Source organism: Lampetra fluviatilis, chromosome 72 (genome assembly GCF_964198595.1).
Source record: "Lampetra fluviatilis chromosome 72, kcLamFluv1.1, whole genome shotgun sequence".
NCBI lineage: Eukaryota > Metazoa > Chordata > Hyperoartia > Petromyzontiformes > Petromyzontidae > Lampetra > Lampetra fluviatilis.
In genome coordinates, this window is record NC_136346.1 from 3,393,244 (window position 1) to 3,407,658 (window position 14,415).

At 43.8% G+C, this 14,415-nt stretch overlaps 1 protein-coding gene across 3 annotated transcripts; it reads right to left on the minus strand.

The window, feature by feature from the left end:
* Positions 1-1,675: 1,675 nt before the first annotated feature.
* LOC144953098 (uncharacterized) lies at positions 1,676-14,013 on the minus strand. Of its 3 annotated transcripts, none has more exons than XM_078883630.1 (2): positions 13,927-14,013; positions 1,676-5,189 (listed from the first exon to the last, which is right to left on the minus strand). In XM_078883630.1, exon 2 carries the CDS (start codon positions 5,106-5,108, stop codon positions 3,906-3,908), a length of 1,203 nt encoding a protein of 400 aa, XP_078739756.1. In that variant the 5' UTR covers positions 5,109-5,189; positions 13,927-14,013; the 3' UTR covers positions 1,676-3,905. The 3 variants fall into 3 exon arrangements, with proteins under 3 accessions (XP_078739756.1, XP_078739755.1, XP_078739757.1); XM_078883629.1 differs by having other exon boundaries at positions 13,872-13,937; XM_078883631.1 differs by lacking the exon at positions 13,927-14,013 and adding an exon at positions 12,979-13,225.
* Positions 14,014-14,415: the final 402 nt, after the last annotated feature.

Below are 14,415 nucleotides of genomic sequence, written 5' to 3' on the forward strand. Positions count from 1 at the left end.
CTTCTTCTGCTGGCAAGCTTCTTCTGTGTTGGTGGTGTTTTGATGTATGGCTGAGTCTCTCTTTATATCTGAATTCTCTCCCTTCCCTGCGTCTCTTGCGAGGAAAAAAAACACATGCTTACTCTGTTCTGCTCTTCCCCCGCGGCCACGCCTGATTGCCCCCCCACCTTTTCCTTTGGTGACCCCGAGAGGGCGGTTTTCCATCAAGTTTATGCTTGTTTGCGTTTCCCCCCCCCCCTTCTTAGTGTTATCTCGAGGCCAGACACCCTTCATTCTTATTTATGGCTGACATGTTTGTCGAATTGTTGGAAGACAAAGGTGGCCAGGGAGGCTTTGGTTCCATGGAATACATATTATGTGGTCTTGTGTGTTGGATTTATTCCTTGTATCTCTTATGAGTTACACCCGGTTTTAATATATCGTGATTATTCGGTTCATGTTTAATCAATATTCGTAATGCTCTTCATTACGTCATTATTTTGAGGGTTCTGCCAAGCTTGGTTATAAGTCTGTCTCCAGGGATTGGTGTTTTATTTTGAGTTATATTTTGATGCTGGAAGAATAGCATTAGTTTGGACTTAAATTTTCGTGATGGCAGGGGCTCGTGTATTTGGTTCATTTGGTGAAGTTACATAGAAAGATACCATACAAAATAATATGAGTTGAATAAGGGTGAAATAAAATAAGTAACAATGATAAAACCACTGATAAGACTGCCAGCCTATAACGTGGATTTGTTCTTTTTGCTGAGTTTCAAATGTTTATCGTTAAAGAAGATGCGAGTTGTAATGTTGTTTGTTTGTCTCTGCTATGTGAGTGTTTTTTTTCCTGGCTCTGCATATTTGTTTATGAACTATCCAGAACGTTTTGGAAGGTCGGGGTCATATGCCCTTTGTCAATCTGGAAATTTCCAGATAGTCGCTAACCTTCCTCTGCCCTGAGTTTATTATTTAATGGCATTTTACGACCTCCAAATGCTGGGTGCTTGTTAGGGGTAGCGGGGTAAAATAATTTATTAAAAATATATATTGGCCGAATTATTCTTGATATGAATTTTGGAAAAAGGCCTATATATACACACATCCCTAACAGCCAAGTCTCTGAGTGGTCTAATACCAGCTCGACGGCAATACACCTCAACCATCAGCCCTCCGTGGATAGGTAACGTGACAGATGGGTGACCAGCATCGTGCCCAACTACCTTTGTCTTCCCAGTGGCGATGTTTACACATTGTACCAGGTACTCATTTGTGACCGAGTTGACCTAGGGGAGTGTTGTATTTGTCGGGTCATGAAATTTTGATGAAAATAATAAAATTAATAATTTTCCGAAAAATGCGCAAATCGCATTATGTTAATGTGTGTATTAATATGCATAAATTATGATGATGCGTGTAATTATATGCATAAATTATGATAATCACGGAGATAATCGTAGTAATTTATGCGGATGCTTGCGATGATGTTAATGTGAGCAGTTGTGATAATTAGGCTTAGCTTCGTTTATCCAGAGTTATATCAATCAGGATAACACGATTATCATCGATTAAACGTTTACCGATTATCTTAGTGTGTTTATTATTATTTTAGGTCACCAGTTTCAGATCTCATCACAGGCAACAGCTCTTATGAATAAGATAGTTTTGCATGGACTTGGAAAGAAGCACTCGAACAGTTGGTGTTAAGTAATTTTATTCTAACAAGCATGTGACATTCTATCATGCAGGTCAAACATGCGTCAATAATTCATGAATAACCAAACTCTTATGCATTTGCGATACTATGCATTCGATTAATATGAATAACTAAAATTCTTATGCAATTACGATATTATGCATTTGACTAAAATGAATGAATAAACACTTATGCATTTGCGATACTATGCAATTACCTAATATGAATGACTAAAAATACTTCATTGGCGAAATTATGCAGTTAACGAAAATGAATGACTAAAACATTTCTTATTCATGTAACTCAACGGCAGCAACTGCTTTGCACGATCAGTTGATATTGAACGCACCACCTCGAAATGGCAACCCTTTTTGAAACGCAAAGACAATTTTTCTTTTAAAGTCTTATTCGTGTACGTGCTGTGTATACGTTGTCCCCTTGTAATATTAATTAATTCTTAGAGCCAGGAGTTGTGTCATTAGCTTGTGTGGTGTGGGAGGATACAAACAGCGGCCAGAAGTTTTCTCTGGGTTGGGCGTGGCCGCCGCTCTGCTCCTGCTGCTCCCTCGATCGGCGTGTCTCTGCTTGTGCTCTCTCTCTCTCTCCACTGCTCGATGACGAGTTGGCACGATGCTGTCCTTGAAGATGCTCGGTCGCTCGTGTCGCTCGGTGGCGCTGGGTGTCGCTCATTGGCGCACGGTGGCGCACGGTGGCGCACGGTGGCGCACGGTGGCGCACGGTGGCGCACGGTGGCGCACGGTGGCGCACGGTGGCGCAGCTCTGCTGGCTTTGGGTGGCGCTCGCTTGGCGATCTCCGCCTTTCCTGCGGGTTGTTCGCTGGTCGTCACTCTGACGAGGAGCGATGCTTCGTTCGTGGCAGGGTGGACGTTGGCGTCTTTGTTGGCTTCACTCACAGCTCGGCGACTCAGGGTAGCGATTCTTCTCAGGTGGTGCAGACCTCGGCTTGTAGCGGCACGTCGCTACCCCGCGAACCTCGTCATTCTGGATGACGAAAACTTCTTGACGATCTGTGGTGGAGTCGAAGCCCTGGCGACGAGATGGCCTCAGAGCCCTGGCGATCTGTGGTGGGGGCCAGGGCCCCTGACGATCTGTGGTGGATGGATTTTTCCCCGGCTTATATTGAGAAAATCCACTCAATCTTCCCGAGTTGTTTGAAGGCCGTCATATATCTTTCTGTGGGTTGAACACATCTGCGTCCGTGTGTTTCGTGTGTCGTGTGCGTGTTTATTAGTAAAGACCCAGCTGTGTAACCATTTTGGGAGGAGGGGTGGGGAATGTTATTTGTTTGCGTGTGCAAATCTTGCTGTCCGTGTTGCGGAGAGACGAAGATTGCCGTGTTTTAACTCAAAACTTGAGCACCCTCTCCTCTCTCCGCGTCTCTTGCGAGAGAAAACAACAATGTCAGCACAAACCCCCCCCCCCCCTTGTGACCTTTTTGCTCCCTCCTTGCTTGTCAGACCCCGCTGGAAGACAAAGGTGGCTGAGGAGATGTTTGTAATACATTTATGTGGTCCTGTGTGTTACATTTATTCTTGAATTATATTCTATGAGTTCCTTCGGTCTTAGTATCGTGGTAATCATTCGTCTATGTTTAATGAATATTCGTAATGATTCTCGTCATATTATTATTTTGGGCTTCGCCAAGTTTAGTTCTCCAGAGATTGGTGTTTATTCTGAGTTATATTTTAATGTCCTGAGGTTAAGCGTAACTATGTTTCCACTTAAGCTTTCTGGAATTCGTACTCTTTAGTTTTTTTTGGAAGGTCGTGTAGGTAGGAAACATATAATAGTAAAAATATTATTGTTTGTTGGTTAATTATCTTTGTTAAGTTTCTACTTTTCGGTAAGGAAAACGTTAAGAAAACGCGAGTTGCAACCGTTATTTTCTCTGCACCTTATCTGTACATCTCCAGATGTCTTGGGAGGCTAGTCCATACATCTTTTGTCCATCTGGATGTCTATGACCTCTTTGTGACCGAATTCTCAACATTTTAACCGCCCTCCATGTTTTATGGATTCCTGGTGTGCTTGTAGTGGGTTGTTTTCATTAATTAATTAAAAAAAGTATATATATAGATAAAAAAATGTTTTCTTAATTATTCTTAATATTAATAACGGAAAACAGGGCATAGATCCAACAGGAGGCCCAGGACCGGTTCAAATAATCGTCACCGGTGTTAGCCGTGAGCGGGAATCAAACTCGGCCGTTGTTACACCACTCCCCCAAAATCCACCCACACCTCCACATCCACAAATTCCCTGTGGTGGCCTCGTTCTCCCTCAGAGTCTGAATCCTTCTCCTGCTTCACGCGGACTTCATCCACCTGGAGGTCAGGTCCTGGAGTTGAATCTTCATCTTCACATTTGACCTTCACTTCTTTATATTCCACCTTCACCTCTTCACATTCCACCTTCACCTCTTCACATTCCACCTTCACCTCTTCACATTCCACCTTTACCTCTTCACATTCCACCTTCACCTCTTCACATTCCACCTTCACCTCTTCACATTTAACCTTCACTTCTTCACATTTCACCTTCACCTCTTCACATTTCACCTTCACTCCACATTCCACCTTCACCTCTTTACATTTCACCTTCACTCCACATTCCACCTTCACCTCTTTACATTTCACCTTCACTTCACATTCCACCTTCACTTCTTTATGTTTCACCTTCAGTTCTTTATGTTTCACCTTCAGTTCTTTATGTTTCACCTTCAGTTCTTTATGTTTCACCTTCAGTTCTTTATGTTTCACCTTCACTGCTAGCGACGTTGCGACGATTGGGTTGTCTTCTGGTCCTTGTTCCATGCGAGATGGGCTCAATGCGGCTCTTTTTTTACGTCCACGTCTCGATTTCACCTTCGACTTATTGTGGATCTTTTCATGCCTCCTTCGGCCTTCAGGCCGTGCAAATGGCTTCCCACACACAGTGCACTTGAAGGGCTTTTCGTCAGAGTGCATTATAAGGTGTCTTTTAAGATGTGCTGTATCTCCAAATGCTTTCTCACACACAGTGCACTTGAAGGGCTTATTGTCGGAGTGTATTTTCTCATGATTTGTAAGACATCGTTGATGCCCAAATGACTTGCCACACACAGTGCACTTGAATGGCTTCTTGCTTAAGTGTATTACCTCATGAACACGAAGACATTGTAACCATGAAAATGTCTTCTCACACACAGTGCACTTGAATGGCCTCTCGCCTGAGTGTCTTCTCTCGTGAATTTGACAATCTCGATTAAGTAAAAATGCCTTCCCACACACAGTGCACTTGAAGGGCTTCTCACCTGTGTGTCTTCTCTGATGAATGTTAAGAGATCCTGCCTGTGTAAATGTCACCCCACACACCATGCACTTGAAGGGCTTCTCTTTCGTGCGTGTTCTCTGGTGTTTCTTCAATTTGCCCATCTCATCCGTATTGTAAGGACACTGGAAGCATCGATGCCTTTTAATTCCAGCCCCAAATCTCACTGCTCCACGTGAACGATTCTGCAAATATATACACACATATTACACAGCACATACAAGCAGCCCTCGCTTAGCACAACCCCGTAGAGTACCGATTCCCTATCGCGCTTTGTCCTGGAGATTTTTTCTTTAAAATGAAGAAAAATCGACAAAGTGCTTACTCGCAAGTTAGAACACACAGCAGCAGCGCTGGTCTAGGAAACGTTGCTGTTCCCATCATTCGCTCAGCCAACGAGAGCAACGCACGGCTCTGAGCAAACCAGACCCCACCTCCACAATTACATTGAAGAAAAACAAATGGATTTACTTAACCAGGTTGAGAACTCGTGAGACCAGGATAAGAGTCTCAGGGCTCCACCTAAAAGAAACCTCTGCACAGAAAGTTAGACCTCCGATTAGCACGGTAGGCTACGTATGGTGCAAAAGAAGTTCAACATAGCAGATCATGGAGTTCTTGGAGCTCTTCTCCAAGAAAAAAACCAGATTGGAAATGCAGCAGCAGCTCCTCTAACCTTGTCTCCCACCACTGCCTTGCAGCATAGTAAAAAGCACTCATGAGTACAATACATACTGATATTTCCATACATTCATTTATTTCGGAAATGTTTATCACTTATTATGAACACTGTTACCAATACCCCCAATGAAGCCCTCATATATTGCTCGTACATAAGTAATTTCAGGAATGCATCCCTATGTAGTATACAATGCGGTATGATTACCGCTTTTAGGGCTGATACAATTGGTGCTCACTTCGAGGAATGCATCATGATGAGCTCGAAGGCGAGCGCTGCGTGTATAATGGCACCCATGCTGACTGGAAGGTACTGCTCAATCTTCTTCCTCTCCCAGTGCCAGGGCAGGTTTTGCCCATGTGCCGTTCAGCAGGCTAAACCCACTGCTGTGCTGTCACAAATCACAGCACGCTCGGTTCACCACTCTGGTCAAATGTAGCAGCCACCCTGATTAGTAAGACAGAGTCGTGAGACATAGTTAAGTCTGTCTTGAAAAGCATCTCCTTAAATGGGCCTTTTCCCTCCGCCTACTTATGGCCATTTACCCTGGTTCTGAGCGATTGGGTTCGTGAGAGTATATTAGTTGGTGAGCGTGAGGTTGGGTGAGGATGTGGGTTAGTGAGTGGATAAATGAGTCGACGTGTGATTGGCCTACTATCCATCCTGGGTTTAACCCAGCTGGATTGTGTGCAGAGCTCACAAATCCTCTAAAAATCATGAAACAAGTCCCATTGGTGAGCAGATCTGGCAGGCAAGGCTGCGCTTGGCTGGGTCATGTGGCCCGCATGCCCAGCCACCGCATGCCCAAACAGCTTTTGTTTGACCGGATAGATAAACGGGTGTGGGGCATGGGTTAGAGAAGAGATTGACTCTTGTGGTACACTCTACAAACGTATATTATAATTTCGATTACTATATATAAATAAAGATCTTAATCTGGATGTATGTCTCAAAAACCTCTCGGGTACTTCCCGTCAAGGTAGAAAGCTGAAATTTGGTCTATAGGTGGCTTTTAGATTTTTCATTTTAAGGCCCTTAAATATCGATTTTAAGTGCCCCATGAACATGTTTGTGCGTGTCATTCAGAAATGGTTCAAAATATAAGATTGCAGGTTTTTTTTCGTTTGATAGAGTGTTAAAGAAGTAACATTAAAGCGAACCATTGTTCTTGTTTTGTATTATTTTTCTCATCTTATCTTATAATAATTTATATAGCGCTTTATCCAAGGCACTTTACACAGAATTAATGGTACATATTAATGTAACGTTGGAGATGTTATTTAAATAGACGAGAAGAAGCAATGGGCAAACCTCTGATGTGTGAAATTGGTGAAAGCTAAATTGACAATAAATAATGATGAATGGATTGAATGAATGTGGAATGAGTGAGAGCCATATGAGAAAATGAAGGAAAAGTAACTGTGGCGGGTATGAGGTGGAGATTAAGGGCGTCTTGAGTGCGGAATGGAAATTAGTAATCGAAGGTGACTGTTCAATGTGGAAGGGAATTTTGTTCGAGTGAAGGAGTGCAACAAGAGAAATAGAACAAAAGCATGATTGACCGCAAGGAGTAGGAGGAACAGAGAAACGGCAAACATTGTGAACATAGAGGGCAAGAAGGCGACGTAGAGACATACAATAGTGGCACAATACAGTGGGGTCAAGACCGTGAGGGAATTTGGAGACCAGGGTGAGGAATTTGAACAGGTAATGGTAGTACACAGGGAGCCAGTGCAGTTGTGTGAGCAGGGCCGAAGTATGGGAATTATAGGGAAGGTTGAATATGAGCTGAGCCGAGTTGTTTTGGATTTGTTGGAGGAGGACAAAAGAGTAAATGGGCAGACCGAGCATAGTCCAGATGGGTATGGATAAGGGAATGGACTAGAAGTTTTGCAGCAGAGGTGGAAATAAGTGGTCGGATTTTGCGAATGTTGAACAAATGAAACCGGCAAGCATGGGTAGTGGTGGAAATGTGATCAGTAAGGGAGAGGGAAGAGTCAAAGATAATACAAATGCTGCTGGCTAAGGAAATAGGGGAAATAGAAAAAAGAGCAGGGAATGGTGGGGCAGAGAGGAGGGGAAAATGAGGCCGGGGAAAGATTATTTGAGTTTTGGAAGGGTTGAGGGACAGAGAGTGACGTGCCATCCAAGGTTGGATAGAAACCAGGCAGAATGAGATGCGGGAGAGGTCAGGGGAAAAGGAAAGGAGAAGAACATTCGGATGTCATCTCTGAAGAAATGTTGGGGAAAGTTCAGCAATGCAGCAACAATGCTAATGCAGTTAATTTCCCCCCACACATCCCCAGCGTTTGGCATTGTTGCTGCATTGCCATTGTTGCTGCATTGCCATTGTTGCTTCATTGGCATTGTTGCTGCATTAGCACTCGTGCACCGCCCGTGCTTCTGGTGTTGTGGATACACTTGGGCTACGCCCATCCCCAAACCCTTATACAGTAGAACCTCTGGTCACGACCATAATTCGTTCCATAACTTTGGTCACAACCGAATTTGGTCATGACTCGAACCTAATTTCCCCATTGGATTGTATGTAAATACGATTAATCCGTTCCAGACTCCTACGAACTGTATATAAATATTGTTATTTTTTTATTTTTAAGCACAAAAATAGTTAATTATGCCATAGAATTCAAAGTGTAATAGTAAACTAAATGTAAAAACATTGAATAACACTCAGAAAACCTTGAATAACAGAGAAAACTAACATTGCCGCGTCAAGGTTTAGAATCGTTCAACAAGATGATTGTTTCGTCTGCTACATCAGTCGGTCGATTCTGAGAGAGAGAGAATATTCGTATGAGCAATTCATGTTTCTATTGAAAGTAAGTTAACAGTAATATTTGGGTACAGTATTGTTTTTGGAAGCATTCGTCGTAATATCGTATGAACGTTTACTTCACCGCATCATCGTATGAATGATGCGAGAAAAGATTAACGGGTTCTTATGTTAGCGATTTACGTACTCGGAGCTTTCGCTCTCTAAATTACGGCTTGAATGAGGGGGGAGGGGTATGACTACACTCACAAAATTAATATCTGACTAAGCGAGACTGACTGAGCAAGCGGCCACACGTGGGTCGCTGATTGTAAACAAACGACAGGAAATTCTAGATTTGAAGCATTCGTGACTGCAAGGATTCATATTCTTAGGTTTTTTCGGTAAAGTCACGTAGGTAAAACATTAAAATTAATCAAAATAAAATCAAAATCACGACGTTTCGGAGGCAACACAAGCGTCCGTCTTCAGGTGGAACAGTCACAGCCACGACAGCTGTATGAAGTACTTGATACGTGACTTTACCGAAAAAACCTAAGAAAACGACAGGAAATTTGGCGCTTATAAAAAATGGCGCGGAAGGGGAAATCGGCCGCGGCCGTGTTTGATCGCCACCCGAGTTTGTGTTCATGACCAGATACAAAAAAATTGTGATTTTTTTTGGTCGCAACTCGATTTGGTCGTGGTCAGAAGCGTTCGTGATCAGAGGTTCTACTGTAAACGGTTTGCCTTTAGAGGCTGACTCCTTTGCCTGATGACGACCGCGTGTGTTGCGATCGAAACATCGTGATTTGTTTTATATTATTTCTAACTACGTGACTTTACCGAAAGAACCAAAGAGTATGGACTCCTGCAGTCACGAAAGCTTCAAATCAAGATTTGACTGGAGCAGGTAGCTTAAGTATATTTAGCGGTGGAGCGAGGGTGGCTAAGGGAGATGATTGGTATTCACAAGGCTGATGATGAAGCGGTGGTAGGTGGTGGATGATAGTACGAGGGAATGGTGGTATTAAGGATGGGAGATAGTGGATGCATCGAGATGGATAATCTCACATGAAGCATGAGGAGTAACATGCAGAGTATGACTCCTGCCATCTCGATAACCGCGACGGCGAGATCTGGGCCCTTTGACGAAGAGAATACCCAAACCATGAGGTTTATAAAGGAATAAGGGGTGAACATATTTAATATAAGCGGTGGGACTGAGTGTAAGCAACCCATCACGCGAGTAGGCAGGACCAGAGTTTGGGTGTATGCCGACTGGAAACTGAGAACAGGCTACAGTTAAGAACCAGGCTACATTTCGATTTAAAGCTTTCGTGACTGCAGGGATTAATCTTCTTGGTTCTTTCGGTAAAGTCACGTAGAAAGGAAATAATAAAATAATGAAAATAAAAAATAATTCTCACGTTTCGGCTAAAACGCAAGCAGCCGTCCTCAGGTGAAGAAACCAGGCTACAGTCTACATTATAGACTGCCAGTTCACTCACCACACTTAATAACCAGGCTACAGTCTACATTATAGACTGCCAGTTCACTCACCACACTTAATAACCAGGCTACAGTCTACATTAAAGACTGCCAGTTCACTCACCACACTTAATAACCAGGCTACAGTCTACATTATAGACTGACAGTTCACTCACCACACTTAATAACCAGGCTACAGTCTACATTAAAGACTGCCAGTTCACTAACCACACTTAATAACCAGGATACAGTCTACATTATAGACTGCCAGTTCACTCACCACACTTAATAACCAGGCTACAGTCTACATTATAGACTGCCAGTTCACGCACCAAACTTAATAACCAGGCTACAGTCTACATTATAGACTGCCAGTTCATTCACCACACTTAATAACCAGGCTACAGTCTACATTAAAGACTGCCAGTTCACTCACCACACTTAATAACCAGGCTACAGTCTACATTATGGACTGCCAGTTCACTCACCACACTTAATAACCAGGCTACAGTCTACATTATAGACTGCCAGTTCACTCACCACACTTAATAACCAGGCTACAGTCTACATTAAAGACTGCCAGTTCACTCACCACACTTAATAACCAGGATACAGTCTACATTATAGACTGCCAGTTCACTCACCACACTTAATAACCAGGCTACAGTCTACATTATAGACTGCCAGTTCACTCACCACACTTAATAACCAGGCTACAGTCTACATTAAAGACTGCCAGTTCACTCACCACACTTAATAACCAGGCTACAGTCTACATTATAGACTGACAGTTCACTCACCACACTTAATAACCAGGCTACAGTCTACATTAAAGACTGCCAGTTCACTCACCACACTTAATAACCAGGATACAGTCTACATTATAGACTGCCAGTTCACTCACCACACTTAATAACCAGGCTACAGTCTACATTATAGACTGCCAGTTCACGCACCACACTTAATAACCAGGCTACAGTCTACATTATAGACTGCCAGTTCATTCACCACACTTAATAACCAGGCTACAGTCTACATTAAAGACTGCCAGTTCACTCACCACACTTAATAACCAGGATACAGTCTACATTATAGACTGCCAGTTCACTCACCACACTTAATAACCAGGCTACAGTCTACATTATGGACTGCCAGTTCACTCACCACACTTAATAACCAGGCTACAGTCTACATTATAGACTGCCAGTTCACTCACCACACTTAATAACCAGGCTACAGTCTACATTAAAGACTGCCAGTTCACTCACCACACTTAATAACCAGGATACAGTCTACATTATAGACTGCCAGTTCACTCACCACACTTAATAACCAGGCTACAGTCTACATTATAGACTGCCAGTTCATTCACCACACTTAATAACCAGGCTACAGTTTACACGAGTGTTTTTTTTTCTATTTTTATTTTATTCTTTTTATTTTTATTCACTTTATTTTTATATCTACGTGACTTTACCGAAAGAACCAAAAAATACTCTTTGAACCAAAGAATATTATTATCGAGTTAGTATAGCTACTACTACAGCCAGTAGACACGTCTATAGAGTTAGTTTATCTACGACTACAGCCAGTACAGTGTGTGCATTAGTGTATAGTGTACAGTATTGTAGTGTGCACAGTAGTAAGTTGGTGTGTAGTGCAGTGTGTAGTGGTGTAGTGTGTGCATTAGTGTAGTGTACAGTGGTGTAGTGTGTACGGTATTGTAGTGTGTATAGTAGTGTAGTGTGTATGTGTACAGTAGTGTAGTGTGTGTAGTGTGTACAGTAGTGTAGTGTGTACAGTAGTGTAGTGTATGTGTACAGTAGTGTAGTGTGTGTAGTAGTGTAGTGTGTACAGTATAGTGTGTGTACAGTAGTGTAGTGTGTACAGTAGTGTAGTGTGTATAGTGGTGTAGTGTGTGTGTGTACAATAGTGTAGTGTGTACACATCTCAGCCAGGGCACCCCTGGACGAGGACACTGAGACGCGGCGAGGTGAAGAAACATTTTACTGGTAGGAACGAAGTGGACCAGACCACCAATAGATTAATGTGTCCGTCCGTCCGTCCGCGTTTGTCCGTCCGTCCGCGTTTGTCCGTCCGTCCGCGTTTGTCCGTCCGTCCGTCCGCGTTTGTCCGTCCGTCCGCGTTTGTCCGTCCGTCCGTCCGCGTTTGTCCGTCCGTCCGCGTTTGTCCGTCCGTCCGCGTTTGTCCGTCCGTCCGTCCGCGTTTGTCCGTCCGTCCGTGTATCAACATCGCCCCCTACTGCAAACACTTGGAATGACCCTGTCTGACAAGATGGCCGCCCGCTCCCCCTGCGATATGTGAATTAAACAAGATGGCCGTCGCTTCCGGCGCATCACGGCAAAACTTTAAACTTCGCTTCAAAATTACTTTACTGAAACGCAGCACGTTTATTTAAAAAATTACGTTACTGAAACGCTGCACGCTTTTTAACACAGAGACAAGAAACATTTATTAACCCAGAGACAAGATACATGTAATCGCCTTATTTGTGCACGAAAAGCACGGCACGAGGCCTAGTGCGGCAGGCTTCGTGAGGCCTAGTGCGGCAGGCTTATTAACACAGAGATGAAACGCAGCACGTTTATTTAAAAACAATTATTTTACTGAAACGCAGCACGTTTTTATAACACAGACAAGACACATTTATTAACACAGAGACGAGATACATTTAATCGCCTTATTTGTGCACGAAAAGCACGGCACGAGGCCTAGTGCGGCAGGCTTCGTGAGGCCTAGTGCGGCAGGCTTATTAACACAGAGATGAAACGCAGCACGTTTATTTAAAAACAATTATTTTACTGAAACGCAGCACGTTTTTATAACACAGAGACAAGAAACATTTATTAACACAGAGACAAGATACATTTAATCGCCTTATTTAGCAACGAAAAGCACGGCACGAGGCCTAGTGCGGCAGGCTTCGTGAGGCCTAGTGCGGCAGGCTTATTAACACAGAGATGAAACGCAGCACGTTTATTGTTGTTGTTGTGCATATTGGCAGTGGTACCTGACTCGGCTGAATCTGCAGCCCGGCAGCGGCAGAGCAGAGGCAGCGAGAGGCCTCGTCGCTGCTGCTATTCACTCGCTTATAGTTCTACCGTGTTCACTACATCTCTGTCGTGTTCACTACATCTGCTGTGTTCACTACATCTCTGCCGTGTTCACTATCATCTCTACATCTCTGTCGTGTTCACTATCATCTCTACATCTCTGCCGTGTTCACCACATCTCTGCCGTGTTCACCACATCTCTGCCGTGTTCACCACATCTCTGCCGTGTTCACCACATCTCTGCCGTGTTCACTACATCTGCTGTGTTCACTATCATCTCTACATCTCTGTCGTGTTCACTATATCTCTGTCGTGTTCACTATCATCTCTACATCTCTGTCGTGTTCACTACATCTCTGCCGTGTTCACCACATCTCTGCCGTGTTCACCACATCTCTGCCGTGTTCACCACATCTCTGCCGTGTTCACCACATCTCTGTCGTGTTCACTACATCGTTCACTGGTATGCTTTCCAGTTGCTCTATCTGCTCCAATATACTAGTAAATGCATTCGAGTTTCCCCATCTAAGGTCAATTAATCTCAGATGTGATCGTTTGGAAATGAAAGACTACGAGTCTTTAAATCTCACAGCGTTTCTTGTCAAAACAAACACCTTTAATTAACGTTACACTAGAATACAGTAATTTTTTCTTTAACTCCTCTATACCCGGTCGATATCCCTGTACCGGTACCAAGTATTATTCCTACCAGCCCACCCCGCAGGGTCCTGTTTAAACTTAGAAAATGAAAGCAAACAAAATAATGCATGGCAAGGCCGCACGTGGATATCGATCCGTAGCTGCTACTCAATTGATATCCCTAGGAGAGAAAGAAGAAGCGAAGCTTTACCTGGGTAAACAACAACCAAAAATCACAGCAACAGCAATATGGCGCAGCGTCTCACCTTGTTCCACAGCGAGCGGCGAACAAAGTGACTCGGGTGTCGTGACGTCACGCGGCGCAGAGGGTGAAATGCGTCAGAAGTGGGGGTGAACCCTCCTCCCTCCGCCCCCTCATCCCTCCTCCCTCCACCCCCTCCTCCAACCGACCCCCTTATCACCCCGCCCCCCTCCCTTTTATTTTGGAATTGAATTTTAATTATATTTTTATTTTCTATCTACGTGACTTCACCGAAAGAACCAGGAATAAGGATTGCCACTAGAAAGGAAATTGGCAGAGGTAAATGACGTCACGCGCAGCCGCATGATGACATGACGTCACCAGCGCGGGACACCACCGCTCGGGCGTCTCACGCCGATGACGTCACGAAGAGTAGTGAGAGTGTTCATATTTGTTCCATCTTATTTACCGGATCCTGGTCTAGCCTACCGAGTTAATTACATCCTCAGCGCTCAGCAGCGTGGCTATTTTGTTGTGAGTGCCACCATCCGTT